This window comes from Melozone crissalis, unplaced genomic scaffold (genome assembly GCF_028551555.1).
Source record: "Melozone crissalis strain CALT ecotype California unplaced genomic scaffold, PUWL_Pcris_2 ptg000090l_1, whole genome shotgun sequence".
NCBI classification, from domain to species: Eukaryota; Metazoa; Chordata; class Aves; order Passeriformes; family Passerellidae; genus Melozone; species Melozone crissalis.
In genome coordinates, this window is record NW_026535867.1 from 59,532 (window position 1) to 87,339 (window position 27,808).

General features: G+C 46.4%; 2 protein-coding genes across 4 annotated transcripts in view; both read left to right on the forward strand.

The window, feature by feature from the left end:
* The window catches only part of SLC37A1 (solute carrier family 37 member 1), a 35,119-nt gene extending 29,471 nt beyond the window's left edge, over window positions 1–5,648 (forward strand). For all 3 annotated transcript variants that reach the window (XM_054291329.1, XM_054291330.1, XM_054291331.1), the window contains exons 17-20: window positions 11–89; window positions 1,525–1,622; window positions 3,464–3,516; window positions 4,156–5,648. In XM_054291329.1, coding sequence (XP_054147304.1) covers window positions 11–89; window positions 1,525–1,622; window positions 3,464–3,516; window positions 4,156–4,171 — 246 coding nt within the window. In that variant the 3' untranslated portion in view covers window positions 4,172–5,648. The remainder of the gene's footprint in view (window positions 1–10; window positions 90–1,524; window positions 1,623–3,463; window positions 3,517–4,155) is intronic.
* A 16,620-nt stretch (window positions 5,649–22,268) lies between these two features.
* PDE9A (phosphodiesterase 9A) overlaps window positions 22,269–27,808 on the forward strand; it is a 57,138-nt gene continuing 51,598 nt past the window's right edge. Inside the window, exon 1 of the mRNA XM_054291311.1 lies at window positions 22,269–22,686. Coding sequence (XP_054147286.1) covers window positions 22,618–22,686 — 69 coding nt within the window. The 5' untranslated portion in view covers window positions 22,269–22,617. The remainder of the gene's footprint in view (window positions 22,687–27,808) is intronic.

Consider the following 27,808-nt stretch of genomic DNA (forward strand, 5'->3'; position numbering starts at 1 on the left):
GTCCCCCCAGGGTACCCACAAGAGCCTGAAGGGGAACGCGCGGGCCTTGTCCACGGTGACGGCCATCATCGATGGGACCGGATCTGTGGGTAAGCCTGGGCCCCCTGCCCCACCTCTGACAGGTTACAACAAAGCACTTCCAAAAAACTGGGTGCTTCAGGTCACATTTGGCCAGGACTCAGTTTTGGAAATGGGGAATAGCACAAACTTCACCTGAAACATCCAGTGGTCCCACAGCTGAGGGTGGGAGGAAAGGGGGTGGCACTGACATATTTGCTGAAAAATGCCTTGGCCAGGAATGTTCTCCTGAGAAGCTGAGAGGCCTCAGAAATGAAATGTAAACAATGATTATCTGATTGCTTGGAATGTGGTATGGAGGCTGCTTACCAACAGGTGCATCTTTGATTGGTTCCATGTGAATTGTTTTTATTTAATGACCAGTCCCAGTCCAGCTGTGTTGGACTCTCTGGTCAGTCACAAGGTTTTATTATCATTCCTTGCTAGCCTTCTGATGTCTCCTTTCTCTTTCTTTAGTGTAGTTTTAGTATATAATTATAATATAATATAATATAATATAATATAATATAATATAATATAATAACAGAACAGCCTTCTGAAACATGGAGTCAAGATTCTCATCTCTTCCCTAGTCCTGGGGACCCTCAAACACCGCCACAGGGGGCGATCACTGTGATGCCTTAAGTTTTAGCTTTCGTATTTTCCAGATTCTGTACTGCATTAGTATAGAACTCTGAACTTCATATAAAGTGTCAGCAAGTTCTCCTCACAGTTCAGTCAGACAAAACAATCCTTTCCAGCCTGAGAACCAAGGACACCATTGCAGCTTTGGGCCCAAAAGTGCAAACAACAAAAAGGCCCAAAAGGCCCAAAAAGTATAACAATAGCAAATGGAGGAGAGCAGTCTGGGAGGATGGGACTGCATAACCTGAAGCTGTAATTGTAACAATTAACCCCAATATGGAAATGGACCAAAACTTACAAAAGTGTGAAAACTCATGGCCATCTTGGGTGTAGCCTCAGCCAGGCTCTTGTACTGCCCAAGGTGCATCCTTTGAAGGCCTTTTAATAAATCCCTACTTTATTCCTTTAACTCTGTCCAGCCTCTGCTCTAGGTAACCTCTCAAAGCATCAACTGATACTGGGCACAGACAGCAAAAGGAGATGGCTCTGGGCTGCCCTGGGATCAGGGATATTTTATTTATGCCCTCCATGTGTAAGGGAAAATGGAGTAAAATTCAGCTGAATACAGGATGAGCATTTTGTTGAGCCAAAGGCAGATGTTTATTACACATCTAAGTCTTCCAGCTTCCCATCTGTACCAGTAATGTTTTTGCACTTACTGGGACTTTTTAATACATCAGGTTTAATACTGAGTTAACTAGGTGGGAAAATGGATACTCTAATTCAGAATAACTACATTTCAGTACAGTGAATCTTACATTGCACAGTCCTGACAGTATGTAATATAAAATACCAAAATATAATGCCAATATTGTATTCTAGGTGCAGCTTTGGGGCCTCTCCTGGCTGGCCTTATTTCCCCTTCTGGTTGGAACAATGTGTTTTACATGCTCATGATGGCAGATGCATGTGCCTTGCTAGTAAGTCTAAAAATTTAGATTATGTGTATTTCCTCTGTGTTAAACTATCCCAAAATGCAAATTGTCCTTTTGCCATTTCAATATCCTGTATTGTATTAGACTTCCAGTGGTGTAGGAGATTTTCAGTCTGACAGCAAATTTGCTTGTTTTGAAATTCTCATCTAATTTTAATCAAAAGTGCAGATCAGTGCTGATGAACTTCAATTCCTGAGCAAATACCCAGCTGTTAATTGCTGGCTGAGCAGCTTAGAGCAGGCATAATTGCAAGTAAACCTTCACATTCAGACCTAGAAATTGCCTCAGATTCCACTCACAGAAGAATCACTTCTGTTGTCTTTAAAGCCAATTTCTCAAAGCCATAAAAACCATTTCCTACATTGCTGTATCACCAAAATCACCCTGAAAATGAAGCTGTTGAAAGTTAATACATCACATTTTCCAGATGGGCCCTGAGACAGCTGCACTAAATTAGATGAAGAAGTGGCACTCCTGGCTTTTGACAGTAACCAGGAGCAGATGTTTCGGGAAGGAAGAGAAGAGCACACAGGTGCTGGCTTGGTCCAAAGCACTGAGCTCTGGGCTCCTGCAGAGGAGCTGAGAGTGTCAGACCATTCCCTTCCTGACACTAGAAAATCAGGAAGCCTTTGAGTTGCAACTGAGGCTTTTTTCTTCTAAATTTGAATTAAACCCCAATTTTAGAACTAATTTTTTCATGTTTAGGAGTATATATTAAATATACATTATATATATCATATATATTTTTCATGTTTAGGAGTATAAATTAAATAAATAAATCAGGTAATTTAATAGCTGAAGTGTGTTGCCATTTGTAGTCAGCAGCTTGTTTCAATATGTGGTATTTCATGCTGCAGAATGAGGCTTGGGAGGTTGTCATATTTTTCCTAGATAAAGTTCACTTTTTTTTTCTCTTACAATTATTGATTAAAATGGAAAAAAGTGCCACATTTCTTTGAGGAATCAATTAAAATGCCTTTGCAAAGCTCTGGTTTTGAGAGATTTGAATCTGCAGTTGCAGTAAATCCTTTTTTGCATAACTGTTCTGCTTTTCCTGGTTTTTGCAGTGCAGCACATGGATACCTGTGTTCAAATGTAATTTTTCTAAGGGTACCTGAAGGGGGCTTTATCCTCTTATGTGCCATTCAGTTCTGTCATTCTTGGCCACTTCTGTGCCTCTGAAAATATTTAACTTCTTAAAACAATCATCCTTAAAACAGTGAGCAAACTTAATTTACGATAGTGAGATTCTGAGGATGACATAACCTGAAATAGTGAAGAACCCTGAAGGCTACAATTCTGTCTTTAATGTACATGAGAACCATCAAATTGTATTTGTAAAATCACTTTCCTGCTATTATCTGAATAATCCTTTTAAAGTGCATTGAAATCCCTGATGCTGCACAGACAAGACGTGACTGTCTGTATCCACCTTGACTAATTGTGGATTATTAATTTTCACACACACAGTTGTTTTTGCAAATAGCAGCTAAAAATGCTTTCTGACACGTGTTCTTGAAGCCTCGGGGTCCCTCTGCTGGTTTCTTTACACATTTGCTGGTAAAGTAACCAGAAAACCACTGTGGTTTTTATAAAGAAATTGATGTCTCAGATGCAAAAAGGAAATTATTTTCCTCTTGCCTGCTTATTGTGAAAGCTCCTTTTGCAAACATTTCTGAGAATCTGTAAATCTTTATTTTTTTTAAAACCCAGTTCAGCATTACAGGGTAAGGTTTCAAATGAGAAACTCTCCAAATAATTAATAATTCTCTTTCTTGTTTTTCTGGATGATACTAAAGGAGATTTTTGTGATTGTGATTTTGCAGCTCTTACTCCGTCTTATCCAGAAGGAACTTCAGTGTCATGCAGATCACACCCTGTAAGTATTTTTTATGGCTGTTGCTCTTTAATAACACCTTGAAAACACATTTCTAAGCCTTCTATGTATAGCCATAAATTATCATTAAGGGTGGAAAAGACCTCCAAGATCAATTCCAGCCTTTGTCCCATAATACCTAAATGTAAACTGGACATGTTAACGTTTGTGTAGATCCATTTCTGTCTGGTTCAATTCTGCTTCAAAAGAGTAACCTCAGTTTGATGTTTTTAAACCATGGACATTTTCACTTTTAACATCTTCTTTCAAAAATATCTGTAAACACACCTCTGTCACTGTCTCTTGTTTGTGGGGTTTTTTTCCCCAGATATTTAATCCTTCATGGGTTTCATTGTGCAGGTGGGGAATTGCCTGCCCTGTGTTTAATAGTTTAAAATGTAACTTTTTCCAAAGGTTCTCCTTAAGGAGAAGGGTGACTCTGAATTCACAATATTTCAAGTTAATAAGAAAAAATTCACTGAATTCTTACACAAAAATTGAATTGAGCCCCTTGGTGGTAGAATTTTGGAGAAGTAAAATGGAGAGAATAGAAAAATGCGCAGCAGGGACTGGATGCTGCCTTTTGGTGCCTGTTCTGCCTCACAGCTCAGCTTTTCCTGCCTGGTTGCTTTTCTCCCCCAGGTTCAAAGAGCACTGAGCTAGCAGAGCTGGGATGAGGAGTGTGCCAGTGGAAGGAGCTGCTTCCTGAGAACCCAACCCCATGGGACACCTGATTGTGTATTTGAAGGGTCTCTGTGTGGTGAAGAGCCTTGCAGGATTCCTGGGAGCAGTGTGAGACATGGCAAACCCCTGGAGCTCTGATTTTGCACATGAACAAGTACCTCAGGATGGCCACTGCTCATCAGAGGGGAGATGGGGACTTGGTGAAGGCTTCAGCAGCACGCCTCAACTGAGCCAAAGAGAAATACCAAGTGCCTTTTTTATTTCTTTTGATAGGATGTTTTTAATTGAAACTATGAACTGTGTAATTGCCAACAATCGAGGCAAAGCTAGAGCAGGAGGAAGTTGAAATTGTAACAGTGTGTGAGTGACTGTCCCAGGGTCAGTGAGCAATGTGTCTCTGATGTCATCTGTGTACACTGAGAGCATCACTTTATAGAGGGCAATATCAGCTGGTTATTAAGATGTGCTGCTGTTAGGGATTGTACTGCTCACACAGTAATCACCTGGCTGTGTTATTAGTGTTTAGCTCCAGTTCTGCTTCCCAAGGACAGCATCCAGCCTTTTGGTAGGTTATAAAATAGAATTTACCCTTGCTGTGTACTGCAGTTAGCAGTTTTCACAGATCCTCTGGATGGATGTTAGTCCTCCATTAGGATTATGCAAAAAAAATTTTATAAAAGACTCCTAAGGAACAAAAATCAGTTTATGAGTCAGAATTTCCAGTGGGGGCTCTAATGATTTTTCAGGGCATTATAAAATTGTGCATTTTACCTTCCCTGCCAGGCTGGGCTGACGTGAGAGGGGTTTCTTTGGGGTGGCAGGGAGCTGAGAGCTGTGTGAGCAGCTCAGGGCTGAGCAGGGGGAGCTGCTCTGGTGCCCCTTGGCACAGGGTCCCTGTTGGGTTCCAGTGCTGGGTGTGCACGTGGAAATCATCATCAGATGTGGGCCTTCATATCCAGAAATCTCTCTCAAGTGGCTCTGGGTTTCAGATTTGGAGCCAGAATATCAGAGAAGAAAAATTACCTGTGTGGGTGGTAGTTTGTAAGAGAACATTTGAGTACCTAGTGCTACCCAGAAAATAGATGGTGTAATGTCTTCAGAACATATCATTTCTTTGTACAGCTGTCTGATTGGCAAACAGAATGTTTCTGTGATTTTATTTTGCTTTTTTTAAGATGTACAAAGTGAAAAGAAATCTTTTTTTTGTATGGGGCGTTTATACTTAGATCACAAAGATTAGGTAATTTAAACTGTGTGTTATCCTTAACTGTATTTATTAAAGCTCTAGGCCTTTGTCTTGCTCTGTGCTCTTAAGTTTTGTGAGACAGTGCAAGAGTCTTTACACTTGATTAGCAAAACACTTTAAAAGCCCTGCAAAATATTCAGGAATGTCCCATCAGCTGCTGCTAACATTTAATTTCCAGGGCTGGTTTGTACCTGCTCAGACTTTGAGTTGCTTCTGCTGGTTTGATCCAGCACTGTGCTTCATGCTTGGCCTGGGCAGTGCCAGGATGGGCTCATTTTTATCTGTTTTGCTGAGCAGAGGTGCAGGGATAACCCACAGGGACTTGGGGAAGGTGCCAGGTCCTTGCAAGGAGCTCTGGGAGGGTCCTGTCCCTGCACTTAATGGATGGAAGTTTGACTTCACACATTTTGAGTAAACCAGGGGAGATTCTTGACAACTGAGGTCAAAAATCTGTGCTGTGCTTGTGGTTAAATGTTGAGCCCTTCTAATGTTACTTGGAAGGGTTTCCATCCTCCTGGAATGGGAAACTGCTCCTGGAATGTCCAACTGCTCCTCACTCAACCAGGCTGAACCTGGGGCGCTGCTGAAACAGCCTCTGATGGGGCAAAAATAACATTGCAGCCCCAAAACAACTGTCCTGGCACAATTCAGTGCCTGTGTGAGGAGGGAGAGATGGATGGAGGACAACTTCAGCTGGGGATTCCAGTCCCCTTCCCCAAAAATATATGTAGAGCTTTATCCTAGTTTATTGAAACAGTTCAAGCTCTGCTGCACTCAGATTTTGAGAAGCTGTTCCCTGTGGGCTGAAGTCTGGTGTTAAAAAGCTTTTGGTTGTATTTCTGAAGATACTTAAATGTGTTTTGGGTTTTATTTGTTGGGGCTGCTGCTGTTATTTATTTATTTATTTGAATAGGTTTTGCACTGCAGTGATTCGGGTATGGGATAATGACAGATTACATTTCAGTTCCTCCAAACTACAAAAGATTTGGTTTTCTATTTTAAAAACCCCTATAAGTCCCCCAAATAGTGAATAAACTGTGTGTTTTGTTAGTATCAGGTGTTTATGTCTGGAAATGGGCAAGACTGACAAAATTTTGTATGTCAAAATGTGAGTGACCAGTAGGTACAGTTAAATTTAAATGCAACTGCAGGGTTGATTTGTTGGGGGTTTTTTAATGCTGATTATTGTGAATTTTATCCATTCACCATCCTGTGTTGAATAAAAATAGATTCTGTTCTAAACTGAGAAGTGTTGAGTACTTTATCTTTTACCATCTCCATGAAGAAATGCTCCATTTATTGGTTGGAAGGACAGACATCCCCTCTGGGACATTTGCCTGAGTCAAATTTGGGCTGAGTGTGGCTCCTGTGGTGACTTTTAAGGTGACTTTTTTATGTTGTCTGCTTTGCTTGCTCTTCAGTGTATATGGAGTTGTCATGGAAAAGCTTCATCCTTTCTCTCTAGCACTGATCATCTCCAACATTTATTGTCTTGATTCTGTTAAAATGTTTGAGGGTTTTTTTGTGCCTCTGCCTGACATACAATGTCCAAACCAGAGATGCACTGGGGCAAAACTGATTGGAAAGGAAACCAACTTCTGCTTACAGAATTTCTGATAAAAATTCTGATCAGGTGCCTCCTAGGAATAGGCAAATAACAGCTGGGGTGCCTTGTAAAAGGAGGGAGACTCAAATCCCAATTTCTGTTCTGCCTGATGGGGAGCAGGAGCTCCCCTTGTGAAAATCTTCATCAGAGCCCTGGCTGTTGCTGGACAGGCTGAGGGGGTTTGTCTCTGTGTGTAAAAGGGTTTATAGGGTGGCAAGAAGGTAAATAAGCAGGGACAGCAGTGTTATGTTCATAAATTGCTTTGTGACTCCTTTTGCCTGTAAGTTCTACAAACCCACTCCATGCACCAAGCTTTAATCCTGTGTGTTTTGCTAGTAAGGGAAATTCCAGAAGGGATTCTGCCATTCCTTTGAGGAGATTATTGCATGTGCTTCTGGCACAGCATCCTTAGAATGGGATGGGAAGCCTCCACGTGTGCTGTGCCAAGGCTGTGCTGCCTCACACTCTGGCTGAACTTGTGTTTGGGCTCAGTTCTTTGGTTTCTGCAGCAGCTGATGCCTGGCGTAGTTTGTGCTGCTCAGGATTAGGCAGGTGTAAGATGGTGTAAATTAAACCAGAGGATGTTCAGAGCTGTTAGAGGCTGATGGATTTCATACAGAATTAATTTGGGGAAGATTGATCACAATTCCATCAAATGACGAGGCCTGGGATGGGTAATGGGTGGCAATCTCTGCTCTGAACTAAATTTATGGTGTGTGTATTATGTAAATGTTAGATTAGATTATTTCATGGTTTGTCCCAAGCTCTGACAGGATGCTCTGATTGCTGACTTGTGCCCTTTTCACCTTGGAACAAAGCTGGTTTGGCTTTGTTTTGCTCTCTGCTGAGCCAGCCAGGGGATGTGATGGTGTTTGCAGGGGTCTCAGGATGAGGGAAGAGACGAGGATCTGACTCCATGTTTCAGAAGGCTGATTTATTATTTTATGATATATATTATGCTAAAACTATACTAAAAGAATAGAAGAAAGGATTTCATCAGAAGGCTGGCTAAGAATAGAAAAAGAAGCAATGATAACAAAGGTTTGTGTCTGGGACAGAGAGTCCGAGCCTGCTGGGCTGTGATTGGCCATTAATTAGAAACAACCACATGAGACCAATCACAGATGCACCTGTTGCATTCTACAGCCGCAGATAATCATTGTTTACATTTTGTTCCTGAGGTCTGTCAGCTTCTCAGGAGGAAAAATCCTAAGGAAAAGATTTTGCATAAAATATCATGGCTACAAGGGGATGGTGGGGACATGTCCTGCCCTGCTGTCACAGCCTGAAGGGGATGGTGGGGACATGGGACACGTCCTGCCCTGCTGTCACAGCCTGCAGGGACTGCAGACCCTCCTGGGGGTTGTGTCTGCTGCTCTGGGGACCTTGAACTACATTGCTGCCGGGCTGAGTTAAAAATGTGACTGTCACCCTTATGGAAGGGAGAGGGAAGGGGAGGATTTAACTGCTGCTAGAATTCAGCCTCATATCCAGTGACCTTAAATGCTGGGTTATGTCTCACTGCCCCAGAGTTTCATAAACTGGGGTGTTATAAAGTGTTAGTTGTTTCCTCCTTTGTCTCCCTTCTTTTGGATAATTTCCAATTTGAAATAAGGAGATAATTAGTTGATGCTTGGGGTGGTTTTTTGGGTTTTTTTTAATCTCTGTAATTCCTTTGTCTACCAGTTCCCCTTTGGCTGCCCTGTAAACTGGGAATACAAGAGCCAAACTTTCTCCAGCATATTTCAGGATCCTGCTCCACTCCTGCATCAGGAGATCAGCTATGAAAATGTGTGCCAAGTCTCTAGGTGCTGTACTTAAGGATGTTTTCTTCACCTCATGCTGATACCAAGGTAGGATTTCTCTCCCTCCTTCTCTCACAGAGCAGCTGACAAATGCCCACGTTTCCACAGTATTCCCTTTGGTCCAGCTGTTAGTTTCAGCAGAGGAGGACACTAAACCAACTTGACATGTGCTGCCATGCAGGAATGAACTTTGGAATGCTGTTACAAGGCTGCAGTTATTCTCAGTTTATCTGGTACCTAAACCCTGAGCAGGTGGTCTGAATTTCATGGGTTATTCAGAAACCAGCAGCTGCTTCCAGCCTTGGGGCCAGAACTGGAAGCAGCAGCCTGAGTTTGTATGTTGAAACAAAGTGATCAATAATAATATCTGAGTTCTCAGCTTTCCTCCCTGTGATGTGAAGGGTGGTTGGTGTGGGCAGCCCCTCACAGCTGAATGAAACAGGAAAAACCTTTGGAAGGGGTGACTTCCCTCTGAATCTTCCACCAAACCTGCTGTTGTTATTTCTGCTGCAAGGACAGAGTATTATACTCCACTCTGAGTCACCCAATTTCACCACAGGCCACATGAGGTTTCAGCTTAGTAAGTACAGCAGGTTCTGAATTTTATTCTTAAATTGCTCAGATCATCTGGTTGGTCTGATGCTGTGTCCTTCTGTGGCAGAATCTGCAGGTTTAGTTTTGTACTGAGAGGTAACAATGGGATTCAATTTAGCCATTGCTGTTAAAAGTCTTTATAAAATCTCCCTCCCCCTCTCCCTCAGGTTGCAGCTTTTCAGTTACATGAAAGGAAGACAATAGGGTAAAAAAAGAGCAAAAGAAGTAAAAAAATATCCCAAAAGCATAATCTTTCTTCCAAATTTTGGTCACTTGCTTGGCACCAAGGCAGATCCACTATCACAGCTGGTTTGTGTGCCTGCCTGTAAATCTGAAAGCAGAGAAAAATAGAAACCTTTGGGTTTCCTTGCTCTGATTTTCACAGTGGCAGCTCTCAAAATAGATGTCCCCAGCCCAAAAAGGCAGAGCCAGGGTGACTGACAAATCTGGGCTGCATGCAGAGAAGCCCAAGGATGTTTGGTTTAGGACAGATACCTGTGTTACAGCTAAATTAGATGGATTAAATTCCCGTACAAATCCCTGCCAAGCATATCAGGAAGCTCTAAACTTACCCCAGGTGTCAGCAAATGATCTTCTGAGGAGGGTGAAATCCAGCAAAGCACCTAGAAATGGAGCTGGAATGGATGAAATCCCATGAACATCTGAAGCAGAGCTAACAGAGGCATTTCTCACAACAATATTCACTGTCATTTCAAATGAGACCTCCTGGTAGAAAGGTTGCAGATGATGTAATCCTTACAGTAACAGGGAAAACAAATCTCCCCTGTTTGCCTGCTTGAAATCCTCTGATGAAATAATGCATCTGTCAGAGCAGCATCTAAATGTCATCCCTCTGTGTCACCAAAGGGGAAATGTTATCCCAAAATGCAGGCTGGTGCCCATACACAGGTTTTTTTCAGGCTTCCCAGACCCATAAAAGCAGGCAGAATGTTTGATTAGCAGCCCTGGTACATTCACCTTATGCATCTCTGTAAACATCAGGAGCTGCCTTCTGCATTGTTTTTGCTGTCTCTGTTTTTCAGGCACAATTGGAATTGTCCACTTAAATGGGTTCTGCTTGGAACAGCAGCCAAAAACCACCCCCATGATAAACTGCCTTGCTGGTCTTATTTTTGAGGCAAAAAAAAAAAAAAAAAAAAAAAGGAAAAAAAAATATGTAGTGCTGTGTGCCTTCCATCTTCCATGCAAGTTTAGTATTCTGTGGCATGCGTCTGCTTTCAAGCAAGTTTGCCCAAGCAATTACTTTGTGAATTACAGTTTGATTCACCCAGAGTCAAATCCTGGGCTGTTTTGGAGCAGCCTTTGCTGGGCTCTGCCTGTGCAGATCTCTGAGCTGCCTTGCAGCAGCTCCTGCCTGTGCTGGAGGCTGGGCTGGGCTGCCAAGGGCAGGATGCTCTCACAGAGCGATCCTGAGTGATGGTTCAGGGGGATTTGATCAGGTTTAAACCTCCCCAGCTTTGGAGTGGGAGGCAGAGCTGGTTTCTGAAGCCAGCAGGCTCCCAAGGGATCACAGAGTGGGTGCACCCAGGGAGAAACTGGATCACAAAAACACAAGGAGGGTGTGGGGATCCTCATGGGATATCTTTATCTTGTTAGAAGTTTGTGTATCCTTGCAGAGGGCTCAGAGGGAATTCCTAAAATTGACATTCAGCAATGCTAATGGTGATGTTTGTTGCAATGTGATGCTGTAACACGCTTGCAGTATTTAATTCATGGAGCCAGCAGCAGTGTGTGTGTGTGTGTGTGTGTGTGTGTGTGTGTGTTTGAGGGGGAGGAAGCCTGTTCATGGTGCAGGTTATGCCTTCACGCTCTGCAGAGACTCTCCCAGACACGGCTGTGCTCACAGAATATTGTATTTGCAGGGTCCTCCCACAGAGGAAGGAATGATGGATCTAACTCCATGTTCTCAGAAGGCTAATTTATTGTTTAATGATACTATATTATACTACAGAATACAGAAAAGATTCAGTAAGAATGCTAAAAAGATAATAATGAAAACTCGTGACTCTTTCCAGTCTCAACACAGCTTGGCCCTGATTCGCCAATAAATCAAAACAGCTCACACCAGAATCCAACCAGAAGGCTAATTTATTACTTTATAATACTATATTATATTAAAGAATAGTATACTATACTAAAGAATACAGAAAAGATACTTACAGAAGGCTAAAATGATAATAATGAAAACTTGTGACACTCTCCAGAGTCCTGACACAGCTTGGCCCTGATTGGCCAAAGAGTAAAAACAATTCACAGCAGAATCCAATGAAACAATCACCTGTGGGTAAACAATCTCCCAACACATTTCACATGAGCACAACACAGGAGAAGCAAATGAGATAAGAATTGTTTTCCTTTTCTCTGAGGCTTCTCAGCTTCCCAGGAGAAAAATCCTGGGCAAAGGGATTTTTCCAGAAAATGTGAATGCAACAAGAGACCTGCACACAGCCCAGGCACTCCACTGAACACAACCCCAGGCTCAGCCACTCAATCTGAGAATGCGTTGTGCTCAGGTGGGAGGAGAAGGAGAGCAGTGAAGAGAAAACAGACCAAAAGCACCATTTTCGCAAGAGAAACAAGTGGGGTGTTGCCTTTGGCTTTCTCCCCAGTGTGGCAGACTCCAAGGGAAGCAGGGCTTGGGTTCCTCTGCAGGAATCCTGCTTGGCTGCTGAGTGATTCTGGGCTTTGCTGCTGCCCCTGAGCACCGTTCCTGGGGCAGAGGGAGGCAGGGAGCTGGTGGCTCTGCTGACAGAAGGGCTGGATGGCAAACTGAAGGGAGATTGCACCCCTGGGATGTTGGGAAGGATGAAAGTTCGACAAGAAAGTCTCACAGATATGTGTGCTTGGCAGAAAGACTTTTAAATGTAGAATCTGATGAAGGAGTAGAGATGGAAGCAAGTTTTGATATAGAAGAAAAGAATTGCTGAGCTAGTCTGACTGGATAACCAAGGAGGCAAAGGGTGTGTTGGTTAGAAGGGGTTTTTATGGCTTAGAGCAAAGGATAAACCCACACCAAACAAGACGTTTCTACCAAGCAGAAAGAGAGCACAGGCAAACAAGTCAGCCGATGTTGCAAGCAGAAAAAAGGTCTCAGCATTTTCCACTGCAAGAAAACTGAAAAAATAACTTCTAGCTTAAACTGTAATGTACTGACTTTTAGTGATTGGAGAACAGTAACATGAATATGGTAATTATAGTAGTCATGATAGGCTATAGATAATAGTTCAGGTATAGATTGGTTCTACTGTATGAAGATGCTCAGCAAAGAAAAGTCTATAATGCATTGTAACCAAACCCAAAGGGTCTCCAGGCCTGCAGCTGGAGCTGACAGCTGTGGGCACAGCTCTGTCACCCATCACCCTGGGCTGCTGTAACCTCTTGGATGGAATAAACTGCATTTTGGAGAGTGCCTGGAGTCCCACATCCCTCATTTAGGCTCTTACTGGGATGAAGAGGGGCAGGGGAAGAGTGTGGAGCCCCTTGAACCAGGCAGGGAGTGGGGAGCAGAGCACTGGCCAGAGAAGATGATGAAACAGCAGCAGGGAAAAACAAATGAGTAAAAGTGCCGGAAAAAAGGCATGGGGTTGGAGAAAAGAGCAGGCACAACATTGTGCCCTGTTTAGTGGAGGGCTCCTGGGTTTTCAACTTATTTCTGTGTGTTTATTTCTGTACGTCCTTGATCTCAGTTCCTTGATCTCAGTTTCTTGTTCCTGATCTCAGTTTCTTGTCTAGAAACTTCCTTCCTGCCTATTAGAATCTTTTAGGCAGGGACTGAGGTCCAAGCAGAGGAAAGCCCTCACATCCAGTGTCCAGCTTGTGTGGGAGCAGTAAAGGTGAGGGGATAATGAATTTGTGTGAATCCAGTGAAATCCATTCCAAGACGAAGGAAAAGGAGAAAGAGGAGGATGAAGGAGCAGGAAGGAGTCATGGCTTCAGCTGTGTTGTGACTGGAGAGGGTCCAGCCTCTGACAAAGCCCCTCTGGAAGAAGCTTCTCACTAAAAGGTTTGCCTGGGGCCACCTCTAAGAAAAGGAGGTGCAGGAGGGAAGGAGAGGCATGGGCTGAAATTACTTATTTTGGATTACTTTTCACTCTGCTTTCTGCAGCCTCCATTTCATTGGACACAGCCCAGGGGTGAAAACCTGGGCTGTGTCCAGTGAAATGGAGGCTGCAGAAAGCAGAGTGAAAAGTAATCCAAAAATAAAATAAAATTCAAGTTCTGTATGAGGCACTCCCTCCCCCATAAGCTACTTCCCTTTCATTTTCTGCATTACTTCAGCACTGCCCTCTCTCCTGACCACACCATTAATCCATGATATTTGCTGTTTCCTCAGGAAATTGGATTGTCTTATTGCATGAAAGTCTCAGTTCAATTTTCCTCAGTGAGAGTTTCTGGCTCTCAAAGTTCCAGAGGGAATCTGATGTACCTGACATGGATGAACAGTCAGGTTCAGTGAAGAGGAGCCAACCAAAAGGAAGAGCCACAAATGTGTTATTTGAAGGCAGACAGTCATGATTTGTCATCCAATCTTTTGAGTTCCTTTGGTGGTGACCCGTGATTTTAGGAGGTGGTAGAAATACTCTGGAGAGTTGTGAGACTCCCAGGAAAAGTCACACTCAAGTGCTCATAATTTTGGGAATTAGTTAAAAATGTCCCCATTTCATGTTGGCTTCAAATGTTCTGGCACAGCAGATCAGACAGTTTCAGTGCTGCTGGAGGCTTTTGTCATCTTTTTCACATGGATTCTGTGACGGTTTTTTGGCCTCCCTCCCTAAAAGCTGAGAGACTCTTTCATCTCTTCTACTGAGAAAATGTTCTGGCCCTTAATGGAAACAGCCCTGCACAAAGGAACAAAAATGAGAAAACACCTACATCACAGAAAAAAAATCTCATATATCAGAGAGATTATCTTAGCTATTTATGAAGACTGGTACTTTGAAAATGTTAACATGGAAAGTCTAATTTTCAATGCACTGCAAAAAATTGTGCAAAGTCTGCCTGACCCTGCAGGAATTCCACATGGCTGGCTCTGAAGTGGTGCAGCTGAGGGACAATCTCCCACCCCAAAAAAGCAGCCCTGTCTTAGTTTGGAAGGACAGGAGTCTGCTAAGGAAGGCAGGAGCCTCCCCTGAAATGGAGAATGTGAACCCTCCCCACCCCTCCAAATTGCTATAAATTTTAAATTAAGGGGCTCTCAGGCAAAAATATGGGAGCAGGAAATTACAGTTCTTTATTAGGGAAAGGAAAAAAAAAAAGGATAAAATAAACAATGCAGTGCACTAGAACAACACTGACAGAGTCAGAACCCAACCTGACACCCTGTGGGTCAGGGTGTTGGTGGCAGTCCCATTGGAATTGTGGCTGCAGCCCTCCTGCAGTGCCATGGGTGGTTCTGCTGGAGCAAGGGGGTTCTGTAGAGAAGGATGTATTCTTCCTCTGAAGATCCAGTGGGAGAAGAGGCAGCTGCTGTTCCTCTGGGGAATCCCGTGGAGAAGCCGTGCTGGTGTCTCAAAACCTCTGGATTATATCCAGGTAGGAATGCTTGGCTCCTCCCTCAGGGTGGAGCATCTCCCAATGGGATGCTGTAGTTCTTATCAGTCATGCAGTGACATTCAATAGCTGTTATCAGCAGATGTCCCCTCCCCAGGGAGGTGTGAATGTGGTCACTCAAAGAGAGACATAAGGCAAACTGCCCACTTGACAAAGGTAATCTGCCTTATAGATGGTAATGAAAAACATCTTGCATTGCAATCTTCAACACCGCCCCAAGCAGTGAAACCCTTTGCAGACATTGCTGCTGCTGTGCTGATGTTGCAGGGGGTGATCAGCAGAGCAGGAGGCTCCAGGGATGAGTCAGGAATGATCCCCTCATGCTCTGCCCGTGCCAGGTCTGTGTCACTGTCACCACTGTCACCCTCTCCCCAGCTCTGTGACCTGAGGGACAGACGGCACCAGGCTGGCAGCAGGATCAGCAGCCCTTACCCTCTGGGTTAATCTTTGCCTTGCCAAGATTTGGGGATGTCTGAGCTCTGCTTGTCAGGGAGATGGAGGAGCTGATTTGCAGTGAGTCACTGCACAGCTCCGAGCTGCTCACATGGCAGCCTCCCAAACCAGGCATCTGAGGGAACTTCACTCTCCTGCACCACAGAAAATGCCAAGCAGCTTCCTTCAAGTGGAGCCATCTATCCCTTCTGTCACAGACATCTTTTATGAAAAATCCTTTCCTTAAGATTTTTCCTCCTGAGAAGCTGAGAGGCCTCAGGAACAAAATGTAAACAATGATTATCTGCTGCTGTGGAATGCAACAGGTGCATCTGTGATTGGCCCATCTTGGTTGTTTGTAATTGATGGCCAATCACAGTCATCTGGCTCACACAGAGAGCCCAAGCCACAAACCTTTGTTATCATTCTGTTCTATTCTTAGCTAGCCTTCTGATGAAATCCTTTCTTCTATTCTTTTAGTATAGTTTTAATATAATATATATCATAAAATAATAAATCAGCCTTCTGAAACATGGAGTCAAATCCTCATCTCTTCTCTCAACCTGAGACCCCTGTGAACACCATCACACCCTTCCCTCCAGTCTGGGACCATGGGCTGCAGCCCCTGCTCAGACCTTGCTGCCAGGAGCACGAGCCAGCCTTGCCCAGTGGAGGGAATTGATTTTTCCACTTGGCCATCATCCCTCTAAATGATCTACTGGGTGACTCCAGGCACACTTCATTTCATTTATATTTTTTTTTTCTCATCAGCTCTTGAAAGTTCCAGTTGGGTCTCTTTAATTTCTTCCATAACCTTGTGAAAACACAGCTCTGGGAGCTGGGCTTTCCCAGCAGCTCTGCTCCAGGGATGCAGCAGGGCCATTCCAGCCAGCTGTGTGTGTGCTTGTGTGCTTTGCCCTGCAAGCTCCACATCCTCCAGAGGTGCTGGGACAAGATTCTTGGCTCTCTAATACCTGAAATGAAAGCCCAGGAGCAGAGAGCTGGATTGAGGAGATGGCAGTGGGACACAGAGGTAGGAAATGGAAAGCAGAGAGGAAAGGGAAGAAATCAAGCAGGGAGGCTGCAATGGAAAGGAGAGCAGCCAAGGTTCTCTGCAGGCATAGCATGGCACGGGGATGGAGATTCCTGGGGTCCTGTGGCTTCTGGAGGTGAAATTGGAATTGAATTCCACTGGAAAGGAATCAGGATGGAGGGTGGGCTGTGCCATGTTTCAATAGTGAAAGGAAATGCTTGTGGAGAGTGTGACAGTGCTTACAGGGGTCTCAGGATGAGGGAAGAGACGAGGATCTGACTCCATGTTTCAGAAGGCTGATTTATTATTTTACGATATATATTATGCTAAAACTATACTAAAAGAATAGAAGAAAGGATTTTATCAGAAGGCTAGCTAAGAATAGAATAAGAAGGAATGAATAACAAAGGTTTGTGTCTGGGACAGAGTCTGAGCCAGCTGGGCTGTGATTGGCCATTAATTACAAACAACCACATGAGACCAATCACAGATGCACCTGTTGCATTCCACAGCAGCAGATAATCAATGTTTACATTTTGTTCTTGAGGCCTCAGCTTTTCAGGAGAAAAAATCCTAAAGAAAAGATTTTTCATGGAAAGATGTCTGTGACAGGAGAGTGAGCTCCTTCCACAGCCAGCAGGGAAAGGCAGTGGGTCTGTCCCACTGGGAAACCTTCAGGAAAACAGCCTGGCACTTCTACTGCAAGTGCTGTAGAAAACAGATCACTGAAAAAATGCTAACATAGAGCAGAAGAAAAAATGTTTATTCCCTTAATAGATGAAAGAGAAAAGCCAAGAAATGCCAGATGTTATGTTGGACAAGTGCTTTGAAAGTGCTTTACGGCTGGAGTCTGCTTTTCTCCAAGCCAGCACTGCACACACAGATTATTTGTGAGGTACCAGGGATGGCTGCTCTCACTTCCACAAGATATGAGCCTATTAACTGGCTCTGAGTGTTGAGACACAGCAAGAATTCCTGGTAGGCACCAGAATTTTCCCTACAGCTGTGAAGAGCAAGAAGGCAGCGTTATCACCAGGGTTGCCAGGGCTGCTGCAGTGAGGAGCAGAGCTGGTTCCTGGGTGAGTAATCCCACATCTCCCACATCTCCCACCCACAGAGCTCTGCTGCTGCACCCAGTGCCCCAGAGCAGCCACGTCAGATGCCACAGCTCCCCTCCAGCCCACGCTCCTGGGGCTTTGCCATGGAAACCAGGCTGGAGGACATCGAGGGTGGCTGCACTGCATGGGCTGGGCATGGGGATGGGGCTGGGGAGGGCAACAGGACCCAAAAACGGGACTGGAGCCAGGAGTGAGGTGCAGAGCTGTGCTGCTGGCTGGGAAAGGACCAAACATCACTTTCAGGGCGTTCAGGGCCTGTGTGGACAAATCTATGAAGGTTCTTGTGATGGTGTTCACAGGGGTCTTATGTTGAGGGAGGAGATGAGGATTTGACTCCATGTTTCAGAAGGCTGATTTATTATTTTATTATATATATTACATTAAAACTATACTAAAAGAATAGAAGAAAAAGTGTCATCAGAAGGCTAGCTAAGCTAAGAATAGAATAGAAAGAATGATAACAAAGGCTCTGTCTCAGACTCTCTGTCTGAGCCAGCTGACTGTGACTGGCCATTAATTAGAAACAACCCCATGAGACCAGTCACAGATGCACCTGTTGCATTCCACAGCAGCAGATAACCATTGTTTACATTTTGTTCCTGAGGCCTTTCAGCTTCCCAGGAGGAAAATTCCTAAGGAAAGGATTTTTCATGGAAAGATGTCTGCGACAGGTTCTAATATTAATAATCAGTCATTCTCTAATTAACATTCAATATGATCACTTCCAGGACTGGGCCTGAGGAAATCTGGCAGAGTGTAAAAGAAAAGTGCAAAGAAATGGGGTAAAATTTCCATGTGCAGCACATCATGATCTTTCTGTAGGTTTAGGGAGAGGAGGGAGAGCTGGGCTGGAAAGGTCGTTGGGGCTCCCACTGCCACAGCCACCATTTGGCTGTTGAATCAGGAAGTTTTTTCCAATCAGAAAGTTAATTCCGGCAGAAAGCCTGCATGACTTCAGGTCTGTGGGGGAAAAAATAAAAAACCCAGAAGCAAAAATGGCAAAACACCAAAGAGGGTGAAAAGAGGGAGAGAAGACTGAGTGAAGTAGGGAGAAGAGGAGCTGTGGGAGGGGAAGGGAAACCTTCCCAGCTCCAGGGGCAATCTGGAATTTTGGCAGGTTGGAGGAATGAGAGGTAAAGCAGCAGGTCAGGGCCCTTTGGGGAGATGGAGACAGACAGACACAAGGGACCTGCAGCAGGAGGGATTAATGGGCAGAGAAAGTACTTGAAGATATGGAACTGGTAAGGAAGAAAGTTGATTTCATGTTTTTAATTCTGTTTTCTTGTTGCAGACATCTTACATGAAAAATCCTTTCCTTAGGATTTCTCCTCCTGAGAAGCTGACAGGCCTCAGGAACAAAATTTAAACAATGATTATCTGCTGCTGTGGAATGCAACAGGTGCATCTGTGATTGGTCTCATGTGGTTGTTTCTAATTAATGGCCAATCACAGTCAGCTGTCTCGGACTCTCTGTCCGAGCCACAAACCTTTGTTATCATTCTTTGCAATTCTATTCTTAGCTAGCCTTCTGATAAAATCTTTTCTTCTATTCTTTTAGTATAGTTTTAGCATAATATATATCATAAAATAATAAATCAAACCTTCTGAAACATGGAGTCAGATCCTCGTCTCTTCCCCAATCCAAAAACCCCTGTGAACACTGTCACATTTTCTATTCCCTGTTTTTAATTCTAGGCAAACTTTTTTTGAAGTACAAAATGTTTCACTGTAAGTTTTGCATTTTCTGGCTCTTTTTCCCTCATTTCAGTCCCTCTGAAGACCCTTGATGTGCAGTGCCCAGGTCTGGATGGGCACACAGTGGGTTGCAAGGGGCACTGAATTTGTTGACTGCAGCAAGAAAACCAGGTTTGAGGGAGGTTGAGGGCTGTGTCAGTGACTTCAGGGCTGGGGAAAGACACGGATGGGAGGGGACAGCAATGGTGCCACCCCAGGCCTGCATGGAGGGTGACTTGAGCAGCCCCTTCATCCTCACAGCTTCTCCCTCTTCCTCTGAGCAGGGTTTGCAGCAGGGGGAGATCTCAGCCCGTGCAAAGCCAGCCTGGCTGAGCTGTGCCTCAATCAGCACAATCCCAGGGCAATGAGGGATCTGAGCATCCTCTGGTTCCTCCTTGGAAACCCTAAAAATCTGCCTCTGCACATGGAGCTGACACCAGGGCTGGGAGAGAGAATTGCTTTTGTCATCCCTTGGGAGCACCCCTGGGGTAAGGGACACCTGGCTGGGACACTGCCACATCCCTGGGATTGACCCTGAGCTCTCCAAAAGGAACATTCCAGGGAATGAGAGTACAGAGGGAAGTGCTGGCCTCAGTAAAAAACCCAGGGGAGGCAAAGCAGAGCAGTGAAACACCTGATGGGGTCAGGGGCACAGGAGCCTGGCACTGCCCTGAGCTGGGCAGAACATTCCTTTAAGGCAAACGATGGAAAATCACTGTCTGGCACTCTACTGCTTGGATTTGGTCTTGGATTGGAAGGATTTGATGAGACAGGATAATGCTTCCCAATAATTTTTGCCCCACATTGCCCAGTGTATACTGAAATAAGGAGACTCTGGAAGGTTAAAGCAGCTCAAGGCAGTGATCTGCTGGAGCTGCACACTCTCTTTGATGAATTTTATCTTTCAGGCTTGGTCTTAAACTGGGCCTTTGATTGCATCAGGCTTTTGTCATCATTTCTGAGTGCTCAGCTTTTGAAGATTCACTTCTGCATGAAGTTCTTGAAAAGAGCAACAGTCAGCAGCTGTACAGCAAAGCAGTTTTTCCAACAAGCATTACTGTAATTAGGGAGAGGGGGATGGAGCTTAAGAAACACAATTTTAAATACACAGGGAGAGTAGACAGGGCAAGGACAGTGGAGAGGCAGACTGGGATCATCACCTGGATTTCAGAGCTTGTCCTTTTGCCCTTGGTCACATTAAAAAAAAAATAAAAAAATTAAAAATAATCAAAAAGTAGGTTCTCACCAGTGTGATACTGATCATTAGATATCTCAGTGATGTGTGATCAAATCCTGAAATGCCCCAGTGATGATGTCTGACCACTCCTGGAGAGGGTGATGACAGTGGGAGAGCTCAGCATCCTCCTCTCCAACCCCAAATGCCCCATGTGCATCCCCCAGAGGGAGTGTTCTTGTTGTCTCTTTCCCAATGGCTGCATTTTTGTCATCATGTCCATCTTCCCCAGGAGCCTGCTGGGTCAGTCAGGTCACTGAGGGCTGAACCACAGCAAAACAGGATAGAGGCAGTGCTCAGCAGAGCAGGGTGTGGAGTGGGGGGTCACAGGGGTCCTGACTGGGGTGCAGAGCAGTGGGGCTGGTGTGGAAGGGCTGTTGAAGTGGGAGAAGCTCAGAACAGCCACAGGGATCACCTGTGGGGCAATCTGAGGGATCAGCCTCTGGGAGAGTTTCCAGGATAATCTGTGGGATGGACAGACTGCAATGCAGCCCAGAGGAGAATCGAGTAGGTAGTGGGGTATGGGACAGGCTGTGGCACAGCTGAGGGGGCAGGACAAGCCCCAGGACAACCCTGCAGTGCCCAGGGCTCCCTCCTGAGACACTCGCACTGCCTGCTCCAAGCTGGCAGAGGAATGATGTGAAGCAAAACTTGCACTCCCCAAAAAAACCACCTTGCTGCTGCCTCTGAGAGCTTTAGAAGCACCACTGCCTTCAGCCTGAAGGGTCAGCCCAGCTCTGACTGCCAGGCAGCTCTGGGACCCAGGCATCCCTCCAGCCCTACAAATCCCCTTTGTGGAGCAGCAGAGCCCTGCCTGCCTTCCCTGGGGCAGCAAACCACAGACAAGGAGAAGGCACAACCAAGGAGAAGCCACAGCCAAGGACAGGCCACAGCCAAGGAGAAGGCACAGCCAAGGAGAAGCCACAGCCAAGCCCCTTGGCCTCTGCTGGGGTCAGTTTTGTCTCTCTCTGGCTGTACAGAGGGCTCAGGGTGGGCAGGCTGAGCATCCCTGACTGCGCTGCCCCAACCAGCACAGCACAGAAGAGGCCAGAAAATGTTTTTGCAGCCTCTCCACGAAAATCCCCAGAAAACCCAGAGTTCAGGCTGTCAGGACAGGCTGTGTGCTGCCTGTGCATCCTCTCTGCTGCCTCCCAGCTCCGCGCCCGAGCCGTGCCCAGCTCCGCTGCCCCGGGCACAGCAGAGGGCACCCGGCATCTCTCCGGGAGCATCGCTGGGGCTGCGCTCCCTCCTGCCCTCCTCGGGGGTGATGCCTCTGCCAGGAGGCTCCACATTCCCCTAAATAACAAATCCCTTCGCTCCGGGGGTGGCGCGGATGGCGGTGGGCGAGAGGATGGGGTTTGTGGTTTCTTCGTGCTGCTGGATCTTACAGAGGGGGAAAAAAGCTCCTTCTGTCCTGGTGATGGTAACGGGAGGGATGTGGAGATGGAGCTGCTGAGTTTGGAGTGAGACGGTGCAAGCCTCGGCTGGGTGTCTGAAAGGACACTTCCAGCACAGGGCACTTCCAGACGGGAGCGTGTCACTGTGCAAGCAGCTCAGGAGGGGCACACATTAATAAATACGGTCCTATTTCAGCGTAAAATTAAATTATATCTCTCAGCACCCCGATAAAGGGGTTATTCCTCCTCTGCAGCCCCCTTGGGGGATAAATGCCCCTTGATCCCGAGCTGGTGAGTCCCGGGGTCAGAGCCCGAATGCGGATGCCCAGCCTCAGAGCCACGAGGGGTTGTTGCCATGGGGATGGAGAGGGGGCTCGCCGGCAGCATCTGGAGCCCGTGCCTCTCCCCGTCCGAGGCAGCTGGATCCGGAGCGAGGCAAAACTAAAAGGAGGTGGCAGGGAGAGACAGAGGCACAGCAAAATGCATGCATGTTAGAGGAGGGACCTTCCCAGAATGAGAGTACGGCGGGATACAGCGGAGCGGGGACACCGAACTGTCGGGCAGCGCTGGCTCGGCCGGCTGGGACAGAGCTGATTTTCTGCTCTGATTGACGCCGGGAACGAGCCCGCTGTGAGCCCAGCCGCGGCAAGATGGGATCGGCCTCCTCCACTTACCGGCCCAAATGCATTTATTTGGACATTGACGGGAGAATCCAAAAGGTACTTTCGCTGTTTTTGCGGCCGCTCCCGGACGGGCTCCGCATCCCTTTTCCATGGGAAGGGGGGGATCCTGCGTGCCCGCTGCTTCGTGCACGGGTGTTTATTTAAAGGGGAAGGGGAGGCTGGCACAGGGGAGGGCTGGACGCTGCCAACACCGAATCGCTGCCAGCTCTCCCTGCCGCCGCGGGGATGCTCGCTTTCGGTTTCCCCTCCCGGAGCAGCATCGCGCTGTGTTACAAAGTTCAGCCCGGGGCGAGGTGTCCCCCCCAGGCAGTGGGAGCAGGGATTGAGCTTTCCGAGCTCCTGGGGGCTGGTTCTGCCCCTGGGCACCTCGCCCGGCCCGGCAGTGCCGGGGGTGCGGGGACCCTCTGCCGCCCCTGCCCAAGTTAATGCTCGGTAACGCCGATAATTCAAACTTTGCCTGCCTTGTTTGGTTCAGCACGGGTCACAGCGCAGGGAGAAACGTGTCCTGGCTCTCTCTGAATGTGTCCTGGCTAAAAGGGAGAGCTCTCACGCTGTCGGGCTGACAGCCCGCTGCTTTTAAACGCAAACAATGCCGACGCCTTTCTGCAAGCCTTTTTTATTTCCCCCCTTCTCTTTGTCAGCGGTTCTTTGGCCGCAAACCAAGCGCCTTTTCTGTAACCGAGAGCTCCGGAGCAAGTAAACTCTGATTTGCAAAATTCACATCACTCTCGCCTCCCTGCTCTAAATTTTCGGTTCACCCAATGTCGCCTTTTGTTTTTAATTTTGTAAAGAAGCAGCAGCGATGCCGTGTCCCTTTCTGTCCCCTGTGGTGTGTGAGTGAATGGAGAGCTGGTGCTCGCAGTCCCATCCCACCACACACCTCCACACTGCCCTGGAAATTCACTACCACCGCTCAAAGTCACATCCTTTGTGACTTTGGAGAGCAAGAGAGAGAACAAGACCGTGGAGAATTCAGATCTGTGCCGCGTTCCCCAGAGAAAGCTGCTCCCCTTGATCCGTCTCAGACGTAGCTTAGTGGTGATGCTGGTCCCTGTGCTGCCGTGAGATTGTCCCTGCTGGCCCTGCTGAGCTGAGGGCTCTGATTCTCTTTTTCCAGGGTTTAATAAATTGGTTGTTTAATAAATTGTGGGCCCCCAGAAACACGGATTGAATGGAGCCTCCTGGTACCTGTACAGTTCAGTACAAAAATTGTACTGGAATTTTTGTACTGAAATTTCAAAAGGATGGTGAGTGTTTCCGTAGATGTTGGTAATGCACAGTGTTTGTCATCTATGCTGGATTAAAAAAAAAAAAATACAGCATTTCTCCAACCAGCCTCTGGAGAGTACTTTTAGCACTAAAGGAAGGCACGGGAGAGGCACAGTCACATGAGCAAGCAAATGCAAACTCAGGCGGCATTAAAGGGGGTTTAATCTCGGTCAATATTAACTGTTTCTTTTGTCAGATGTAAAATCCCACCCGTGTAATGCTTGGAAGGATTCCTGAAGTAAAAAAGCCGTGTAAATGGGGTTCATCCAGCGGTAAGCAGGGCACAGCTCAGATTCTCCTGCCTGCTCAGTAACATCATTAGAAAGAAGCAGAAGGGAGGGGGGATAAAAAGCAGCAGCCCTTAATCTTCCAAGGAATGCAGCAGTGGAGGCTTCTGAGGGGAACTCATTAAATCAATGCTAAGCTTCTTGTCCACCAATAACGAGGAACAAGCTTCATTATAGCAACACTTGTTGAGTTTGGAAGGGCTCAGCTCCAGCCCCAGCTGGCATTGGGGACCGAGCATCCTTCCCCAGCTCTGCTTGTGGCTGCAGCTGCTCAGAGCCAATTTTTGCGTTTCCATGGCCTCATCCTGAATTTCCAGCGGTGCTGCCGCAGGGTGTGCTGTTGGCTTTGGGAGGAGGAGGAGCTGTTTCACCTCGCTGCGGGGTAAAGGAAGGGACAAACCCGGCTGCTTCCCCCGGGACCCTGCACTGTGCAGGTGAGAGCTGTAAATGCTCTGCAGCAGGAGAGTGCAGCTAAACTAAGTAGGTTTGTGTGCTGGCAGCCCCAGAGGGGCACAGCAGCGAGGGCAGAGGGACCTGCTGGTTATGAAAGAAGAGCTGTCTGGCTTTGAAATCCTTCCCAGGAGTTATTAAAATAAAGGAGGCACCATCAGCCCGCTGGAAAGCAGGATGGTGACAGCACGTCCCAGAGGAAGGGCTGAAGGCCATGTCTGTCTGTCCCAATGTCCTTCTGGGCAAAATGTCCAGCCCAAAATGTCCAGCCCACAGTGGGATAATGTGTGGAGTGGTGGGTGAGCAGCTGGCTCACAGGTCAGGCACAAAGGGTTGGAGTGAAGGGGTGACATCAGGCTGGTGTCCCATCCCTGGCGGGGTCCTGGAGGGCTCCTGTGCCTTTCAGCACCCTCACCAACAACCTGGGCACAGGACTGTAATGAATGCTAAATAAATGTGCTGATCACACTGAATTGGGAGGAGCTGTTGGCTCCCTCAAGGCCAGGGAGGCCCTGCAGAGAGACCTTGACAAATCTGAGGGCTGGGCCGTCACCAGCTGGATGAAGTTCAACAAGGGAAAATGAAGGATTCTGCACCTGGGATGGGGTAACTCTGGCTGTGTGCATTGCCTGGGGGGTGAGATGCTGAGGACCAGCACCAAGGAAAGGGACTGGGAGTCCTGGTTGAGAGAAATTGAATGTGAATCAGCAGCACCCTGGCCAGGAGGGACATCCCAGTCCCAGGGCCACCAGGCCCAGCATGGCCTGCCAGGCAAGGGAAGGGATTTTCTTGCTCTGCTCTGGGCTGGGGCAGCCTCACCCCGAGTGCTGGGGGCAGGTTTGGGCACCATAATATTAAAAAGTCATTGAACTATTAGAGAGTGTCCCAAGGAGGGCCATGAGATGGTGAAGGCCTTGAGGAGAAGCTGTATGAGGAGCTGCTGATGTCACTTGGTCTATTCAGCCTGGAGAAGAGGGCACTGAGCTAAACTGACCTTCCAGAGGCAAAAAATTGCCTTCACCAAAGCTGACCACAGCATTGGCATCTCCTCTAGAGCTGGCTGAACACCTCTCCAAGCTGGGGCAGCTTTAGGAGGGACCTGAGGTGGCCCAGGCCAGCAGATTCCACCTATGAGACCTCAAGCTGGTAGAGGTATGGTCATGCAGGAGGGAAGATCAAAGGCTGTTGGATTACAGCCATGCTCCAGATCCAGGGCTCTGCACAAAACAGCTTCAAAGAGGTCACTTGTTCTTGGAGCTGGGTGAAAAATGAAATTCCAGTGTAACCTTCTTCCTATCCAGCATCCACTGGGGTCAAGGGATGCACACCTGGGGGAAACAAGGGATGCACACCTGGGGGAAACAAGTGCTGCTTAGTTTATTTATTTGTAAAGGATCTCTCGCGTTCTCTAGCTGGTCAGAGTGACCCCAAGATACGTTAGAAAGTCTCTTTTCCCAACCTGGCAGTCTAAGAAGGAGTCAAAACTCTTCAGTTCTCAGTCCCAAGGTTGTTTGTTGTATCTTATCTATAAATTTTTTTCTCCTGTCCAGCTGAGGTCAGCTCAGCAAGACAGTCCAGGCACTCTGCCTGCCTCCAGGGTGGTGTTACGCCTTTATACTAAAAACTACGTGTACATGTTTACAATTACTTTCCAATACCTATCACCTATGTTAGACCGTGAGCTTCTACTCTAAACCAATCCCAAAGTGCCAACATCACAGCAGAAGATGGAGGCCAAGAAGAAGAAGGAGAAAGGCTGGACATGCCGATTCCTCCATCTTGCCCCCTGAAGCCCCATTCTAAAAACCCCAAAAATCTATTTTTCACCCTGTGATAAATTCACTATCATTCTATTTAAACTGTCGTGGCTTGCAATTCTTCATCTAAGGTTGGTAATTTGCTCCATGGGTCATAATCAAAACCACAGGCACCTGGCAGGGGTCCTGGCAGTCCAGGACAGCCAGAGGGATGTCCTGAATTCCAACAAGGATCTTCTCAGTCAGCAGTCCATCACCCACTTGCTTGGCACACAGCTCCCTCTGCACTTCTCAGTTGCACCTGGGGCTGAGCACACAGGGAATCAATCACCTCCGCGTGCCAGCCCTGCCTTGCTGTGCAGCTAGAGACAGGAGAGCACAGCAGGGCTAGGGGAAGAAGCTCTGGCTCTGTCCCATGTAGGATAAAGTGATCTCGACAAACCCCCATGGGCTGGGGTTTCTCCTCGTTCCTGGAGTGCCACTAGATGGGGTCAAGCACTCAAACCCCCAATATCAGTGAAGTGCCAAATTTAAGCCAAATCTGGAGTCTTATTTTCCTTCATACTGTTATTAACCCTTTGGTTGCGTTTTGAAGAAAAACTCCTATTGAGTCTGTTTTGAATTAAAAAATCCACCAGCAAAAAAAAAACAAACGTTCCCCAGCTCATGCCCAATCTTTTTTTCCATGGAGAAACTACTGGGAACATTTTCTTTTGACCTTTGAGATTTAAATGGTAGCAGAGCAGAACCAGCCAGTGGCCTTATTCCCAGCAGGATGGCTCCATGGCTCTCCTTTTTAAATGTCACAGGCTAGTGGCTTTGCTTGAAGAGTTTTAAGGAGTTCATCTGAGAAAAATGCTTCTTTCAAGAGGATTTCTGTTTCCAGTGTCTTAATCAACATCACATTTGTAACCAGTATGGAAAATCGGAGAGCTACAGAGCCTGAAGTAACTGGAAAAAAAGAAGATGACTGTTGTCTTTGTCAAGGATTCTATGAAATCACTCAATGGTATTTTCCTCAGAAAGCAAGTAAAGAATTTTGGAGTCATTTTGCTGGTTTATTGAGTCATTCTGGATGTTAAGCAGAAAATTTGTTTCTTCTTTTTTTTTTCTTTTCCTCAAAGAAATGCGTTGAGTTCAAGATTTCTCGGTGTCTACTCACCTGACTTGTGTTGCAGGACACTGAGCCATCCACAGCCATTGTCCCTCATGGCCTGAGGTCCCCAAAGAAGAGGACAAGGCTCAGACTGAACTTTGGTGCCGAGGTGTGATGGTGTTCACAGGGGGCTCAGGTTGAGGGAAGAGACGAGGATCTGACTCCATGTTTCAGAAGGCTTGATTTATTATTGTATTATATATATTACATTAAAACTATACTAAAAGAATAGAAGAAAG